The sequence below is a fragment of the Chironomus tepperi genome, unplaced genomic scaffold (genome assembly GCF_022539635.2).
Source record: "Chironomus tepperi strain 1889 unplaced genomic scaffold, CSIRO-AGI_Ctep_v1 contig_337, whole genome shotgun sequence".
Lineage (NCBI taxonomy): Eukaryota > Metazoa > Arthropoda > Insecta > Diptera > Chironomidae > Chironomus > Chironomus tepperi.
The window spans coordinates 2,287,682-2,305,266 of record NW_027226459.1 but is presented as its reverse complement, the minus strand read 5'-3'; the positions used below and the strand labels follow the sequence as shown (position 1 = coordinate 2,305,266).

General features: G+C 33.3%; 4 protein-coding genes across 7 annotated transcripts; 2 read left to right on the top strand and 2 right to left on the bottom strand.

The window, feature by feature from the left end:
- Positions 1–321: 321 nt before the first annotated feature.
- Usp14 (ubiquitin specific protease 14) lies at positions 322–2,542 on the bottom strand. Its single transcript, XM_070644318.1, has 5 exons — positions 2,359–2,542; positions 2,130–2,199; positions 1,916–1,983; positions 625–1,806; positions 322–561 (listed from the first exon to the last, which is right to left on the bottom strand). Exons 1-5 carry the CDS (start codon positions 2,410–2,412, stop codon positions 478–480), a joined length of 1,458 nt encoding a protein of 485 aa, XP_070500419.1. The 5' UTR covers positions 2,413–2,542; the 3' UTR covers positions 322–477.
- A 662-nt stretch (positions 2,543–3,204) lies between these two features.
- On the top strand, positions 3,205–11,080 carry LOC139093797 (transcriptional regulator ATRX homolog). Of its 4 annotated transcripts, none has more exons than XM_070644635.1 (10): positions 3,205–3,422; positions 3,550–6,306; positions 6,605–8,086; positions 8,144–8,213; positions 8,280–8,461; positions 8,522–8,855; positions 8,918–8,939; positions 9,186–10,264; positions 10,390–10,654; positions 10,786–11,080. In XM_070644635.1, exons 2-10 carry the CDS (start codon positions 3,623–3,625, stop codon positions 10,812–10,814), a joined length of 6,147 nt encoding a protein of 2,048 aa, XP_070500736.1. In that variant the 5' UTR covers positions 3,205–3,422; positions 3,550–3,622; the 3' UTR covers positions 10,815–11,080. The 4 variants fall into 4 exon arrangements, with proteins under 4 accessions (XP_070500736.1, XP_070500735.1, XP_070500734.1 ...); XM_070644634.1 differs by having other exon boundaries at positions 8,918–8,993; XM_070644633.1 differs by having other exon boundaries at positions 8,918–10,031; positions 10,125–10,264.
- Sym (symplekin scaffold protein) lies at positions 11,070–14,847 on the bottom strand. Its single transcript, XM_070644636.1, has 5 exons — positions 14,686–14,847; positions 14,429–14,631; positions 12,083–14,370; positions 11,804–12,022; positions 11,070–11,667 (listed from the first exon to the last, which is right to left on the bottom strand). Exons 1-5 carry the CDS (start codon positions 14,761–14,763, stop codon positions 11,135–11,137), a joined length of 3,321 nt encoding a protein of 1,106 aa, XP_070500737.1. The 5' UTR covers positions 14,764–14,847; the 3' UTR covers positions 11,070–11,134.
- A 211-nt stretch (positions 14,848–15,058) lies between these two features.
- Iru (E3 ubiquitin-protein ligase Iruka) lies at positions 15,059–17,406 on the top strand. The gene is made up of 7 exons (XM_070644455.1): positions 15,059–15,228; positions 15,301–15,467; positions 15,531–15,682; positions 15,740–15,811; positions 15,872–16,014; positions 16,075–16,195; positions 16,326–17,406. Exons 1-7 carry the CDS (start codon positions 15,139–15,141, stop codon positions 16,478–16,480), a joined length of 900 nt encoding a protein of 299 aa, XP_070500556.1. The 5' UTR covers positions 15,059–15,138; the 3' UTR covers positions 16,481–17,406.
- The last annotated feature ends 179 nt before the right edge of the window (positions 17,407–17,585 follow it).

Sequence of the window (17,585 nt, the reverse complement as noted above, 5' to 3'; positions counted from 1 at the left end):
AATCAAAGTGTTATTCAAATATTCATTTATATAAAGTTTTACTTGAAGTTTTTCATATTTGTGCTTCTTCATTTGCCTTGCTCTTTTCACTATGATGCATAATTGCTTGCATTTAACTTCATTCATACATTTTGAACAAGTTTTTCACATTATTACGTTTCTAAGCAGCTACTCCATTATCTACTTCTTGTTAGAGTAACTATAAATATGAAGCATATCCATCCAATGTCTTCTTGTGATCCAGATGCTTATTTTGCATGCCTAATTTAAGAAACAAGGTAAACATTATAATTAACCCAATAAATTAAAGACTCAAGACAGTTTATTTGCCAAAAAGTTTGCATGCCATTTAGTGAGACACCTTCAATACTAATTCATAGATGTCATACTAGAGGACACGATATCAACATGATTTATTAATGAATAATCAGTTAAATTACAAATGTATAAATCAAAAAATTCATGAAAGTTTGATGCTTAGTCGACTGACATTGGTGTGGTCTCTTCCTTTCCTTCCTCGATTGGTTCATTGCAGATTTTTGGGCCATAGAGGAGAAGATACTAAAAGTAAAGGAATGAATATTATTAAAAACTCTCAAATATACCTATTAAGGCATAACTTACAGCAACATGCCAATCTCCACCGCCAGACAAGCGAAGAATTTCATCAGAAGCAACTGGTGTGACAGTGTCATCATCAAATTTATGCCATTGATCGCCTTTATGTCTAACCCAGCCGACATAATGTCCAGACGATGAACTTCTACCTTGATGAGTCAACACAGCTTGTAATGTATAAAAGCCAGAATTATTGCTTCCTAAATCTTCATCAAAATAGTACTGCAATGCTCGTGTCTTCTTCTCCTCAACCTTTTCGCCTTTCATTTTAATTTGATCCTTTTCTAACACAGCTGCATCCTCAATTTCCTTGAACTTTGTTCTCATTGGAATCAATTTTTGTTGCAATTCAGGAGAGCAAAGATCAAAAGCATCAAACTCAAGCGGAAATTTAATATCCTTTAATACCTTTGCATTAATACCTTCCTTTCCTTTATATTGAAATCTAACAAAATTTATGGTCAAATATGCTGGCAATCGACTAATGAGTGACTGTTTTGTATATATAGCATCACGTTCAAGCAAAGATGAACGCTTAGTTATTTGTTCATTTAAACGTAAACGTAATCCACTGTGCATATATTTTACTTCCTGATTAATAAAACAGCTTAATTGAAGAAAGTTTTCCTTCGACTTTGACGGTTCCTCGTCTTCAGATTCAGTACATTTCATAGAGCAGTCAAAAGTACCGCCAAAAAATTGTTCAATAAATGATGGATACGATGTTGTGCTTGATTCACTATTACGTGTCGGCAGTTTTTGTTGAAGCATTTTTAATAACTCTACCCAACACTCATTTGCGTCTTGTTGACGATATGTTCCTTTCTCGCCAGTTTGAGCGAATTGTGGAAAAACAGCATGTAATGTCTGCAATAACATAATTGGCGTAACAGTTGCACTTCTTTCCATTTGCTCAAAAACACCTTTCATTGCGAGAGTAATTGATTGCGGTGCTGCAAAACCTGCTTCTTGCTTAAATTCTTTCAAACACTCACGCAACTCCGGAACAGATCGAAGACATTGAACCACAGCATTTAAATAACAAGTATTGCCTAAATTTACTAAGCCTGGTGGCAGTTCAATTGCTTGAGCAAGCTCACTTTCAGTCATGTCCTCAATGAATTTCGTCTTCTCTACTGGTGCAACTGAGATCTCTTCTGATGTTCCTAATAAAAGAATCACAGCGCCCTAAAATGGAAATGTCATTAAGTACGAGTATATAGCACAGCTTTTAGCCATATAAACAAAGAAAAAGTAAGGAATGACTAAGCAGAAATTTTTGTGACCAAGAACTTACATTTTTCAATGGGATGTTCCACTCATCGTCTTTAAGAGTCTTTCCAGCACACATAATCTTCTGACGCTCTGGAAGATGATTAAGTTTAATTAACAAAATTTGTAAACAAAAGGATCAAAATGTCAAATGTCAATGATAATATATGTTTTTGGACATTTTGTATGACTAATCGTTTGGGTAGCAATTAATTATGCTGATAAATGATAATACTCACCAACTGGGACACATGATAAAGTAAACAACTGAGCCTTGAATTCTAAGACACTTTCGTCGGTATTTACAACCTATTTTTGCAAAATTAATAAAACTCATTTAAAATACATTCTTAATACATTGTATTAATTACAGTCAATTTAGTACAGTTTGATAGAAGAATTGGCAAGCAATAAGCGACTCTATTTGCTGTACTTTCTGTTATAACTGCGAAATTGCTAGATACTCACAACATTAGTAAATGTTTCCTTATTCCATTTAACTTTCACTGTGTAATTAGGCATTTTTGATCCTTACTGCCTTTATGTCAAGTTGTGAATGATATTTGCTAAGCTAGAGCTCTAAATCGGATGAATTTGATATGAATTAAATTAAATAATTTTTTGTAATAAATGAGCTTGAATGAGTAATTTACACGGATCGAATGATTCAGTAATTTTCCTATTAAAATGTCACTTTCCTAATTTAAAATTTAAAAAACCGTTGATAATTATTCACAAAAGGAAAATTTAGGAGATTTAAATGACTTGATTATGTTAACTGCATGCTGTTTAAAGATGATTAATGAAATTAATTTATTCATGTGATGACATGGATTGCTTTAATTTCAAACATTTGATCATAGCAACATATATTATCAATTTTTGATTTATGGTTCCCCCTTAGCACGCTAAACGAGTACGGATGTACGCTAAACGTTATTGCTTATGTAAACGAATAAATGAAACGCATTTTCTTATTGTAAACCAGCAAATGAATTCATGGTTGGAAATAAAAAATTAACATATAATTTAACAGTTTTTTGGAGTTTAAATTTTTAACGGATTTTTGAAATTTAAAAAAAGTGGCTAATTCGTCGTCAATGATGTTTACAGTAAAACCAGAAAAATTAATTTAATTAAATAACAGTAACAAATAGCTAAAGGAGGTGCAAAGGAATTGAAGTTATAAATTGTAAAGAATCATAAATCATTACGTGCTTTCGCAACAAATCTTTTAAACAAGTCAGTCAGACAAAATGGATCTCTAAGCTCATTGTCCGCGAAAGAAAATGTGCTAAAAAATCTGCGAAACTTTATAACTAGAAGAAACCACAATTCTTTAATTAAAGAAAAATACTAGAATACGGCTAAGAAATTAATGAAAATTATTTATGTTATGTAAATAAGAAGTTAATGCATATATAGGACATAATAAATCATTAATTAAAGTTGATAGTGAGGAAAATTTTAAGAAAAGAAAAAAAAGCGGAAAAATTTATGAATTTTATTTTTAAAATGTAAATTATAGAAAAGTAAGTTAATTACGCATTTATTTGCATTAATAATCACCAGTTCAAGTGGTATTGCATAGAATCATTATGACTTTATATGAATCAGCAACATAAAGACATTTTAAAGCATAGAATTGTACAATTTTAGGGAAAAATAACAACAACAAGAATAATAGAAAAACAATCCATTAAAAACAACATTTACAACAAAAACAAATATCATGATGGAAGAGAATCTTTTCAAAGATGTACAGGTCGTGTCAGTTGCTGCAAATGAAGTAGCACCTGATTTAGTGTATATCGATGATGAAGAAGAAGAGCCGCGTGTACCAGGAATGACAGCAATAAAAATTGAATTAAGAGAAGAAGATCCAAAAAGATCAAGTACACCATTCGATAGTGACAGTGACAATTTTATGAGCAATATAATGCAACCTATTGAGGAAAAGAATCAGAATGAACAAGAAATTGTTAAAGAACCAACAGAATCTTTTAAATCATGCACTATTGGAACTGAGTTCTTAAAAACACCCATTGAAATGGATGATGACTGCTCAATACAAGACCAAGAACAATTTGAGATTGTTGAAAATGTAGAGGAAAAAGACACAAGCACCGACTCAACAAATGACAGCACAAGAGCTAATAAGAGTAACGAAAGCAATGATCATTCCTACTCGCAACCACCACCAAAAGAACCCAATTCATTCTGTGATGATATTGTTAAGAACATCCTACAAGAAGCAAATCTATCGACTAGTAAAAATGCAATTATTCTCCTTAAAGAATACACAAAGTTCTTTGAGAACTTAACTAATGAACACCAGCATTCTCAATTATCCCTGTATCTCAAGCAAATGATGTTCTCATTGAATAATAATGAGGACGAAATTTTATCAAAACCAGAGGAAGTTCTTGTTGAAACAATACAGAATAAGGAAGTTGAGGAAAATTGTGATAAATCTAAAAGTGAGAATCCAAGTTCAGAAATGGTCGAAAATCAAGAAGATACTGAGAAAACTGCAGAATCGATGAAAACTGATGAATTGGTCACATCTATTGAAATGGATGTATCATCTGGTGATATGTCAATAAAAAGTGATGTGATTCAAGTCAAACAAGAACTTGTAGAAACAAATACAGGTAATGAAGTGACGGAAAATAAGGAAGAGTGTAAAGTCAATGGAACTATTGTTGAGGAAGCAGACAAATTAAAAGTATACGTTAATAATGCACAAGAAAAGACTGCCGAATTTTGTGAGAATAATCAAAAGCTATTAGATTCTGTCTTTGTCAGCGAGGAAGATGTCGAGAATGGAAATTCCAAATTCAGGACATCTCTGTACAATTTTATCACCTTCAATGTTGCATTGTTGATGGCATTTGACAACAAAACAGATGAAAATAAGACGCTGATTGAGGATGAAATTAATAAGATCAAGGAAAGTTTAGCAAAATCCAGGAGGACGTCAAAGGACAATAATATTGAAATATCAACAGATGAAGTCGCTGGAAGTTCAAGAAAATCAAGCACAGATGAAAAGACACCAAAGTCTAGAAAATCATCTGTCAGCAGCTTAGACAAGGACTTAAGCGACAGTGATAGTGACAGTTCCGTTAATCGTCTAACAAACTTGAAGTCCTTAGATCAACGAAGGTACGAGACACAAAAGTCACAAAATGTGACAGAAAAGTCAGCAAAGGCTACTCAAAAAGCAAAGAAAGTGGCTAAAGAAAATTCAGATGACTCTTCCGTACACAGCGAATCCTCAGAAAGTGAATCGGAATCGCCTAAAAAGATCGACAAAAGTGACATTGAGAATGAATCAAGTGAAGATGAGGAACTAAAATTAAAGCAAAAGCTTGAAATGAAGGCACGAAATAATTTATTAGCAAGTTCAGATGATGATGACGATGAAGAATCTTATGTCACTTCCCAAACGGAAGACTTTAGTTCCGATGATGAGCGAAATGACAATAAAGTATCCAAAAAGAAGAAGAAATCCACTAAAAAGCTTGAATCTAGTGACGAAGAGATGTCTGCCAAGGAAGAAGTTTCTAAGGAACCGCCACCAATTCCAAAAGTGAACGGAGATGTGCCACAACTAGACATAAGTCTAACGAAAAGTGATGAAAGCATGTCTGACGTTAAGGAAAATGGTGAGGATAAAAAGTCTAGAAAAAGGCATCGGAAGTCAAGCTTTGAGCGGGAAATATTCAACAAAAGTCTTTTGGATGACTCAGACGATGAAAGTAGTGGCCATGAAAGCGATAAAAGTGATGGTCAACTAGCAACAAAAAAGATGAAGAAAGGATCACAAAGTAGTTCAAAAAGAAACAGCATAGAAGCCACAAAGACGACCAGTGTTGTGGATCTAACGCAAACCATTAATATTCGTGCAGAAAGGATGCCACCAACATTAGAAAAATACCTTGAAAAAATATCAAGCACTGCTGATGATCAATTAACTGCTGAACAGCCATCAAGTAGCACAAAGGTTGAATCACCAAAGAAGAACGATCAACAAAAATCATCAAAAGCTCCGTCCCCCTCGTTAGATGATATAGATTGCATTAGTATAAGTTCAGAGAGTGATAGCGAAATCAGTTCGACAATATCTGAAGGACCGTCAAGACGTCGTAAGCAATTAACGGAAGAGGAATTAAAAGAGGAAACAAAGAAGGCAAAGCGTGATGAAAATGAGCGTGTGAAGAAGCTTGAAGACAAGGAAAAGAGGATGTCACAATATTTAACACAGAGGTTGTCACAGAGTGATGTGATTGCTGCAGATGAACTGGTCCTTGATTATAGTGAAGAAAAGGAATTGGCAATTGTCGTTCACGAAACACTTGTTGGGAAGCTGAAAGATCATCAAGTTGACGGAATCAAATTTATGTACAATAAGTAAGTTTATTTAATATTTAATTTGTGTAATTTTTGCATTCCGAGAAAAGTGATTTCACCATCATGTGCGTAGTTACGTTATGATAATGATTATTCTGTATGTTATACAATTGTAGAACATTCCAGTATAACTTAATATAACATGAAATACGTTATAACCACGTTCCATCTAAAATTTTGAATTCCAATCAGAAAAACCGTTGAAGTTCAAAATTCAAAAATTCCTTATACCAAGTTCAAAATTTTCTTGATCGAAAAATTTCAAATAAATTCTAACCGTTATTTTTCCCATTTTCAGTTGCTATGGCTCAGTGGACGAGGTAAAGGAAAACAATGGCTCAGGATGTATTTTAGCACATTGTATGGGTTTGGGTAAGACACTGCAATTAATAGCTTTACTGCACACCGTCACTCGTTATCCTGAATTGCATACAAAACGAATTCTCATCATTTGTCCAAAATCAACAATCCATAATTGGGTCGAAGAGTTCAGAAAATGGTTAAATGGACTTGATAATAAACCGGTTGTGATATATTTAGAGGATAATTTAAGAATTGAGAAACGAATAGACAAGCTGAGAGAATGGTTTGAGTCAAAACGTCCCAGCGTCTTCCTTATCAATTATGAATCATTTAGAATATTAGCAAATTGGAGTGGATCACATAAACGAAGTAAAATTGCACTGCCAGAGGAAACGACAAAGAAATACAAGCAACAAATCTCAAAATATTTATTAAATCCTGGACCACATATTGCAATTTGTGATGAAGGACACATAATTAAGAATCAAAAAGGAGCAACAAATCGTGCAATTACTAAAGTCACAACAAGACGACGAATTATTTTGACAGGAACACCAGTACAAAATGCACTTCATGAATATTATGCTATGGTTGAATGGATTAAGCCAAATATTCTCGGAACTATTCATGAATTTAATAACATTTATGCAAATCCAATTAAGGATGGTCAAAATAAGGACTCGACAGATCACCAGATTAAGAAAATGAAGCAAAAGTCTTATGTCCTTAATAAGAACTTGTCGAGATTCGTTCAACGAAAAGATGCTCAAGTACTTAAAGAGTTCTTGCCTATGAAATATGAGTATTGTATTTCAATACCATTAACAAAGGTTCAGGAACGACTTTATAACACCTGCTTGCAAGCAAATCGAGATGATCACATGGGAAGAAATTTACTTCCAATTTATACAGCACTTCGTAAGATTTGGACACATCCGCGAGTTCTCCAATATGCATATGAACGTGCTAAAAAAGGTGAACATAAATTTGGAAATGCACAGCAACAACAACAGCTACAGCAACTAAAGGAAGCAAAAAAATCACAAAATGCATTTAATGAGGAAGAAGGCGACGAGCCAGATGATATTTTTGATACTAGTCAAGGCACAACTGCTGTCACGAATAATTGGTGGAATAGCATGCTTACTGAAACTGACATGAATTCTTTAACATCGTCACATAAAATGATATTACTTTTTGAAATTTTGCGATTGTGTGAAATGAAGAAGGAAAAGATTCTGATATTCTCATCGTTTGTAGCTGTATTGGATATTATTGAAGGTTTTATGAAAGCAATTCATAACCAGGAAACCAATCCGAATGCTAAACTGTATGGATTGGATAAATACAAAACAACATGGGAACTTGGAAAGGATTATTTCCGTCTGGATGGCTCAACGCCAAGAAATGTTCGTCAGGAAATGATTAATGCATTTAACAACTCGCCGAGTCCACGACTTCGATGCTTCTTGATTAGGTAAGGATTTTATTTCTATGTCCAGTAATTATTTTTAATAATTTGTGTCATTTTTAGTGCAAAAGCTGGAGGTCAGGGTATTAATCTGGTTGCTGCTAATCGCTGTATAATTATTGACACTTCTTGGGTAAGCTTGACGTGATGAACTTGATGACTTAATTTAAATTTGATATTTTTTCATCATTTCCTACAGAATCCTGCAAATGACAATCAAAACATTTTCCGAATCTTTCGATTGGGACAGAAAAAGACATGTTATGTATATCGACTTGTTGCTGCATCTACAATGGAAGAAAGAGTTTATTCGAGAAGTGTGACAAAAGAGGCAATGAGTCATCGTGTGGTGGAGAAAAAGCAGATCGATCGACATTATGTGTAAGCTGATTAATGATTAATTTTATATCCAAATATTAATCATATCATTTTATATCGCAGGAGAACTGAACTTGAAGAGCTATTCGTTCCTTATGAACTGAAACCACAAGAAAAGACACCAAATTTCCCCAGTGACGATATTCTTAGATATTTATTGCATGCTCTTCCAAAATCTGCGTATAATTTCCATGAACATGATAGCTTATTGGAGAATAAACCAGACCAAGAATTGAATGAGGATGAAAAGAATGAGGCATGGAATTCTTATCTAGCTGAGTTGCAAGGAAATCGCCATCAACTTCAGAGTAATAATCCTAATGCAAATAGTCAACTTTTGGGAGCTTTCGGAAAGAGTCCAATATCTGCGGACTTTATGAAGCTTTACCAAGACATGGTAAGTCATTCCTAAATTGCTTATTAAGTCACAAACATTAATCCATATAATTTTTATTTTAGATGGGAACGACAACAAATTACGGTAATTTAGCCGGCTTAATGCCATCAGGATCACTATCTGGACTTGATTCATTAGGTTTGAGCTCAACATATTTCCCAATGTCTTCAGGATTCTATACTCACGATCTACTAAAAAGATTCGGAAATTACGATCCGTTAAATATTTACTCATCATCTCTACCCACGTCTACAAATATCCATTCTACCTCATCCACCTCCCCATTAATGCAACAATCAGTTCTTCGTAATTCACATAATCCAATTTCAGCATTAGGAAATATGGCAGTTGCTGCGACATCATCATACAATGCAAACAACATTCCACCTGCTTCAAATAGTATTTTTGCACAACCAGTATCGACAAGTAGTAATAATAATCAATCAATTGTGCCAACAATGATGCCATATTCAGCACAAACATCAGGTTCACAGATAAATAAGAATTTACCAAAGAAAAAAGTTACTGATTTAGGTTACAACAAGAAAGATGCAAATAAGAATAATCCAATTCCTACAAATTTATCAAAACGATCAGTCATTATGGATCCAATAGTTGTTCCACCAAATAGTTCAGAGAATCTATCGATACTGCCCGATGATCAATCACCACCAAAATCCATTGCAGGTACGTCAGCACGTACATTACCAAAAGCAGTGAATGATCCAAAGAAAGTCGAAAAAATCTCATTAGCTGGTAAGACACTCAATGCTGTCAAAGGATTTACAGATAAAATTCTTGGTAATCAGCGTAGTTTAATACGTCCAAATGTAATTATGACAAAAACAGGCGATGCTAATAAGAATCAATCAAATGCAAGTATTGTGTCTCAAAAGTCACAAAGTCCAAATGTTGTAAAAACAGCACAAGGTACAGTCATTCAAAAGCCGACAAATTCACCAGCTCAAAGATCATTAAATCCTCAATTATCGGATATGAGGAAATTAAGTTCGGCAACACCTTGGCTGAAACCAACAAATAATAAGGCTATACCTGCAAATAAGAAACAAAATCTCGTCACAGTCAGTCCTGCAATGAAGACAATAAATCGTCAATTAGTTAAAAGTCCAGCAACTGTAAAGCTTGTTAATACGACAAAACAAGCAAATACTTCAGGTACGCAATTAATAAATCTTGGCAATACAACGAGCAATGACTCAATATCAATAATACGACTTCCTCCTAAAACTATTCCTCCCGTCCAATCAGTCAATAAATCACAATCTGTGGTGAATCCGAATCTCACGTCGCAACAAAAAGTTACAAATGTACGTACTATGCCACTTACAAAACAGATGTCGCCGAATGTTTCAAAAATGATGCATCAGCAGCAAAAACGAGTCATTGATGTAAGTAACGGAAATTGTTGATTTGATTTAATTTCAAAACCGTACAAATGTGGTGAATTTTGAAACATTTGTATGGTGTTGAGAATTTAAATTTCTAAAATACGTTATTTTAAAAATAATTTCAGAATCAAACAAATCAAAATCTTAAGCGACTAAGAATCGGAGATTCAATCAGTCTGTCTCAAAACTCACAACAAATCGGTTCACAGCGTTTAAGTATACAACAAATTGAGCCACAAAGAAGCAATGTACAAGTTTTAACACAGCGACCAAATGCCAATCAAGCTGTTTTACAGCGTGTCACAAGTCAACCAATAAATTCACAAGTAATACAGAGTGTATCACGTGTTCAGAAACCTAGTCAACAATCAAACAAAAATTCTACTCAAGGTAGGCTTAGACTTTGGAATGCGCTTTATAAAGAAAGTTTAAGAAGAAAGGGTATTAGACGGAGTTTGGGGACCTATGCATGAATAATTATGTCCAAATTTATTAAATTAATATTGAAAATTTGTTTCCAGCACAACCTGAAGTTGTAGAGGTCGACTAGCAATTTGGCAGCCAATTAAAAAGATCCCTAATCGACAGCTTTTACGAGATGTGCAATCCATACCTTAAATTTATTTGTCAACGATCAATCATTTTTCATACTAATTTAGTTCATTTATTTAATATTTTTTATTTCGAATATCATTGAAGATTCTTAAAAATGTCATTTTTTATATGTAAAGAAAAAGAAGCAGTAAATAGCGCGAGAACGCTCAGTGAATAAGAAGTTTATGGACAGAAGAAGAATAAAGAGCTATTTTAAACATATCAATTTATTTTTAATTTTTATTAAGAACAGCTTAAACATTAACATTCAATTTTTCATATTCCTGGTGCGTCAGGTTCCTCTTGTGGTGTTGGTTCCGTTTGTGATTCGCCAAGAACTTCCAAAACTTGCGATGTAACGTGACTTATTTGATGTTTGTTCATCTCACGAGCATACTCTAACAGTGGAGCCTTAAGATCTGGACAGATTTGGAGTGCGTCTTGAAGTTGTGATGCTGGCAATTGAATCATTACTCCCATACTTTGTGGCTGTAATTTTTGACAGCACTTAACAAATCCATCCCAAATTAATTTATTCTTCCAGACTTGCTTAACAATCAATCTTTGCAATAAATTTGTAATAAATCCAGATAGTCGTGGATATAATGTATGAGACTGAATTACTGTTCTCATTAAAAGTGTTGGCAATGGATTCATCTCAACAAGTTGCTGCATAACAACACCAAGTACTTCATGTGTGTAAACATCCTTTTCAGCTATGCACAGAGATGTTGCTTTGACGATTAGTTTTAGTTCTGCTTGTTGAGTGTCGATGGCATGAAGTGATACAAGGAGCTCCGTTGGAGTAACTAAAATGTAATAAATTAATAACGGTCAGTAATATTTTGAAAATTAACGGTCAAAAAATATTTGAATTGTAATTTTTGATGGATTAAAAGCAGTCGGATTAAATTAAATCCTAGGATTAAAAATAAAATTATTTACTTGGCTGTAAGCTGCTTCTCTGTGCCTCAGTTTTTACTCCTAATAACCGCATTAAGACATCCTTCATTAACTGTGGATTAAGTTTCAAAAACTTTGGCAGTGCTGCAATAATTTCCTTCTTTGTGAGATGTAAAACTATCGGAATTAGAATTCGAACGTCATTTAACTTTGTATTGTATAAGTGCTTAACTTTGTCGATCAACTCTTGCGTTGGAGATGCTGTAAAATAATTAAAATAAAATATAATAAGGCACAAGAGTAATAAGATGAAGAACTTACAATTTTCTGTAAGAATGTAAATTATTCTAGTGATTAACGTTTCAGTTCCTTTAGCGCAAACATCCAGTAACTTCAACAGAGGCTTAGACTCAATTCCTAATTTCTTTACAGGAACTTCAACATTTCTAAGGATTATTCGCTTAACATCTGGCGTAGCAGCAACATAAACAGCTGATAATTCCTGGATCAACGACTCATTGTGAGGCAATAAAACAAGATAAAGGTTCAATAAGGATTTAGTCATGTCCTCTGTCCATGCTTCTGGAGGATTTAAGTCACTAAAAAGCATATATTTCATAGCAGCTTCAGTTGGTTGTTGCAGTTGTAGGAAATTGACTGACTTTACAGCAAAAGTTTCAATGTTCTGCAGCATAATCTGATGCATTGTATACACAATCATGACATTTTCGATTGCCTTTTCGCGAATCAAGGTATTTTGATGGACAGAAAACTTAAGTAAAGTTTCAAGCAAGTATTCCTCCCTTGGAGGTCTTCGAATAAGCAAGTCCTTTAACAATACTAATCCACATTCATACAAATCGTCATTCTCACAAATTCTAGTAAGAATATCAACACTTTCGTCACTGACACATGGAGCTTCAAGATACAGTCGCTTTATTAAGCTTTCACGTTCACGAAATTCTGATCCACGATTTAATATTTTCAACACTAATTCTGACAGTAATCGATTATAAGCATAATCATGTTTATGTTCAGACTTTACGTATGAGAATCTAGTGAATCCTTGCATCAAGCTGTATTCCTCAAAAAGCCACATGAATGCTAAATCGAATCTTTTAATTATGTCCTCCATAATATATTCCATTATGATTTCACGGACACTAGGCATGAATGTTGATCCAAAAACAGTAATGATCTTTTTACGCTTAAATCCCATCCCGCTGACTAATGCCTGCCTCTCACATTTTAAGACTCTTCGTACTGCATCGTTTAAGAATTGTTGCTTCAAGTCTTTATGGAGTGGCTTAGTTATTTCTTGGAGCTTTAATGTTCTGATTCTCTGCTTTAACTTCGGCTGATCCTTCATTCTTTCTAATGTCTCACGAAGCTTCCTTGTTGTCTCGTCTTTTTGATAATCCTCGCCCATAATAATGTTTTGTTCCTCTTCAACTGATATTTTCGGTTTTAATGGCTCATCTGCAGTTAACTCTTTAGATCCAGGACCTAATTTTACTTCCGTTAGTTGAGCAGCAAAGTTCCTTGCAATTTTATCAATTTGGTTCGTTATTGTTACTGGACCGATGCTCGGTTGATAGTTCTTGATAAAGGAATCTGGAATTTTATCAGGAAGTTTTGTCATGGACGTAATAACTAATTGTGCTGCAACTTCGACATTTTTAATTGCATCCGCAATGAATTTCTCATTAATCATGTCCGATCGTCTTTGTTGCTCAAAAATTGTGTCTTCGTCCACTTCCATTTCGTCATCTTTAGGAACTTTATCCAGAATTAACTTCTTTTTCTCTTCTAGTCGTGCCCTTTTTGCTTGACTTCGTGCTTCCTCATTTTCTAGTGCTCGTTTTGTTCTCATCTGAATCTCCTTTTTGTCCATTTTTGGCAATGACCTGTTGATTTCATTCTGACTTGCTCCGAGATCCTGTAAAATTGGAATGATTGTTGTGCGCCAATCGAAGCTTGCTGGTTGCTTAAGGAGATTAATAAATTGCATCTTCAAGTTCTTCCTGATTGATGCAATCTGTGAGTTTGTTAAAGTCGGTGGAAAACTTGAATGTAGACTTTTTAGCGCTTCCACAACTTGACCCATTAAAGCTGGTCGCATTTTAGCAATCGTACATAATGTCCCTGTACACGCAATTAAATTAACAGAGGAAATATGAGAAGCTCCATGAAATTTAAGTAGAATTTCAAAAATATTCATCGCTTCCTCTTCAAGCTTTCTTCTTCTAATGTGTGTCAATGTCAATGGAACATCAGCTAATGAGAAATCATTTTCTTTTTTCATGCTGTCTGGATCTAGATGAGTTTGTAACAATATCACTCCTTCTAGGAACTTAATTGCATTTGTTCTAACTCCATCATTTTCATGATCAATCATGTCTAGAATTTGTGCCTTAATTAAGCACAATTGCTCCCAACAATCTTTCATTTCTTCTGTTACGTCTTCTGTCGAGCACATCCACTGCAGTGTATTTTTATAAATTGATCCACAAGCCTGTGTAACTCTTTTTATAAGAATTGCTGATTCTGATCTTAGGAACATTGCTATGCATTTTATTACTTTGGGCAGCATCCTTATTTTTTGTTTACTAAAATGATATGATTTATGTTAGCATAGCCAGCAACATCCAATAATTTAAAACTTACCAAACTTCCTCAATAAATCCAATTATTGACTTCTTAACATCCTGATTCTGATCTAATGAAATAGCTAAAATATCGTCAATAACTTCCTCTAGAACTCTCATAGCAGGCGCCCATTTCAATACTTGTTCTTGTATTTTAGTCACTAACTCGATTTTGATTTGAGAAGATGATGCAGTCAGCAGATTATTGAGATTTTCCATAATCTAGAAGAAATTCCATTAGTTTTTGCAAAATTTTATGTGAATTTGATGATTTACCATTGTACGAGCTTTAATAATGTCTTCATGACTGAACGGCTGTTCAGATTCATCGAGGAATGGAATAATTGAGTCCATTATGAATTTAAATTACTATAATTAAGCGTAATTAAAGAATAATTTTTTAAATTTCAGCACAATGTTTTTGTAAACAATGCCGACGAATCGGTTATCGGTTCAGATAATATAATTGTCTTCAATTGTCTGTACTGGATGTTAATGAAAGTAATACAAATTAAACTTTTCAGAAGTATGTTTGTCATCTTAGATGCTTGATTCTATAGAATAGAATATATCAATGGCTCTATAATAAGCTGTCAAGGAAATTACATAAAAAATGAGTCATCAAAATTAACGAGCCAGGATTCGAAGGGCATACAAATACGCCACCTACTTTGTTTTCTTCGGAAAATTTTAATAAAATTCACTAAAATAAAGCTAATTAAGTAAAAAATGTCATCACAATCATCAGAAGAAAGCGATAGACGTAAGTCGTTCTTTTGTCACAGTTGCAGTAATTCATTTCTTAAGCATCCAGATGCTGTAAGTACACGAAAATTGAATTAACAAAGTTACGAAAAAAATTGCGAATTGATACTTATTTCTTATCATTAGGACTTTGTTTGTCCATCATGTCAGCAAGGATTTATAGAGGAACTAGCGGAAAATGTAGAAGCAAATCAACCAACTGAAGAGGAGCCTCACTTTTTTAGAGTTTTACATGACATGAATACTTTGCTCGGACCATTAATTAGTGGATCATTTTCAAATGCCACAACTAGGTAATTTACTCTATTTAATTAAGCATTTTGTTGTCAATCGATTGACACGTTTTAATTGAATAGTTATGCCAATGATCAAGACCCTAGCAGTAGTGGTGGAAATGCTGGAAGAAGAAGAACCGGACCAATAAGTTTTGAAGATATCTTACAAGAGATTCTGGTATCAATCACAGATGGTGCAAATACTGGACGTACTCCAATGTTTTTTAATCCCGGTAAGATCCAATTATAATAATTGCAATTTTCTCTAATTAAAATGCGTCTATTTATAGCTGATTATGCGTGGGGACAGCAAGGCCTCGACACAATTGTTACACAATTATTAAATCAAATGGATAATGCTGGTAAATAATTCATATCAAGTCTTATCTATGAGTAGAATCAATTTAATCATCATTTTTCAGGTCCACCACCGTTGGAAAAAGAGAAAATCAATGAAATACCCAAATGTGAAATAACTCAAGAACAAGTAGATTCTAGATTACAATGTAGCGTTTGCTGGGAGGATTTTCAGCTTAAAGAAACAGTTCGTCAACTTCCCTGTACTGTAAGTTGGACATTTTTGTTGATAAAATGAGCTTTTTGTATGAATTTTTCCTATTTTCAGCACGTTTATCACGAAGATTGCATACTTCCATGGTTACAATTGCATGGAACCTGTCCTGTCTGTAGAAAATCATTAGTACCAGAAGAAGAAAGCAATTCAAATGCATCTAATAATACCTTACGTAAGTTTAATGTCCATTTTTACTAACACCATCAAACATTTCCATTGTTGCTTTGTTAAAATTCTTTGATAGTGTTAGTGAAATTTGAAAATTTAACGATCAATTTCCTTAATTAGGCTTAAATTTTTAGGATTTTCATTGAGCGGCCAGGCTTCAACTAGTCAACCGAATTCTGGAAATGCAGAATCAACAACAAATAATAGTTCTAATAATTCAAATGAAAATACTTCAGAAAATGTATCTAGCCGTCGACTAGGTGATGACGTTGAGTTTGACTTTGATTAAAAATTGGAGGAACTTTATATGGAACATAAAATAACAATTAGCAATTTTTCACATCTATATATATATAAATATTAAAAAAAAACAAGTACTATTAAAAAGGCTCATTTTTCTGCGTCCATATATTCTGTGTGGATAATGTGTACATTGCAAAAAAAAAATAAGGAATTACTTCACGTGAATCTGTGAAAACACGTATGCTAAATTATAATAATAAAAGGACATATTTCGTTCAGAAAGCATAATTAATTTACCATTTTGCGAGAATAAAAAGAGAAAAAACTGTGGCTTTACAAAAAAAAAAAAATAAAATTAAATAAAAAAACATGAAGTTATATTTGACACGCAGCATCAGTTCTTATTTATGTGCTCAATTTATGAGTAATAAACTATTTCAGACGTCAGACGTCTAACATGTTATAGATAGGAAGTTATTCAGACGTATTTTTAATACTTATGAAGCCTTTCTTCTTACATAAATTAATATTAATCATATTGCGTGACGTTTGTGGACTTATTGCGTCATCTAAAAATTAAAATAATGACGATTGGTCATGTGAAGTCAGCTAAGGGAATTTTCTGAAAATAACGGTCGTCTGAAATTTAAATTTTCATGAATTTAATTTTAAAATATGAAAATCCGTTGAAAATTTTACGTTCACCTGAAATTTACCATGAAAATTTCAAAATAAAAAATTCCGTTGAATTTTACCGGTCATCTGAAATTTGAAAATTCAAAACAACTTTAAAAAGCATAAAATTCAAATCTAAAAAGTCGGTTAGAAAAAATTGAACACATAAATAAGAATTAATGAAGCATGTAAAGCATCTATTTGTTAAGGCATAACGACAATATCATTTTTATTGTAAAAAAAATCACTCATCTCAATTTGTAAAAGAACGATAAAAAATTGTGTTGACAAAACTGATTATCATGCTTGATTCTTTTTTTTTTGATAATCACAATGTAATTAACATATATAAATTAAAATTGAGTCCTTCTTATTGCTGTTGATTTCATCATTTTCTGATACCATCATTAATATTGTTTCGATCATTATCCGTCTTATTTGAGAATGATTCCATTGGAAAGTCACCGAACGACAAG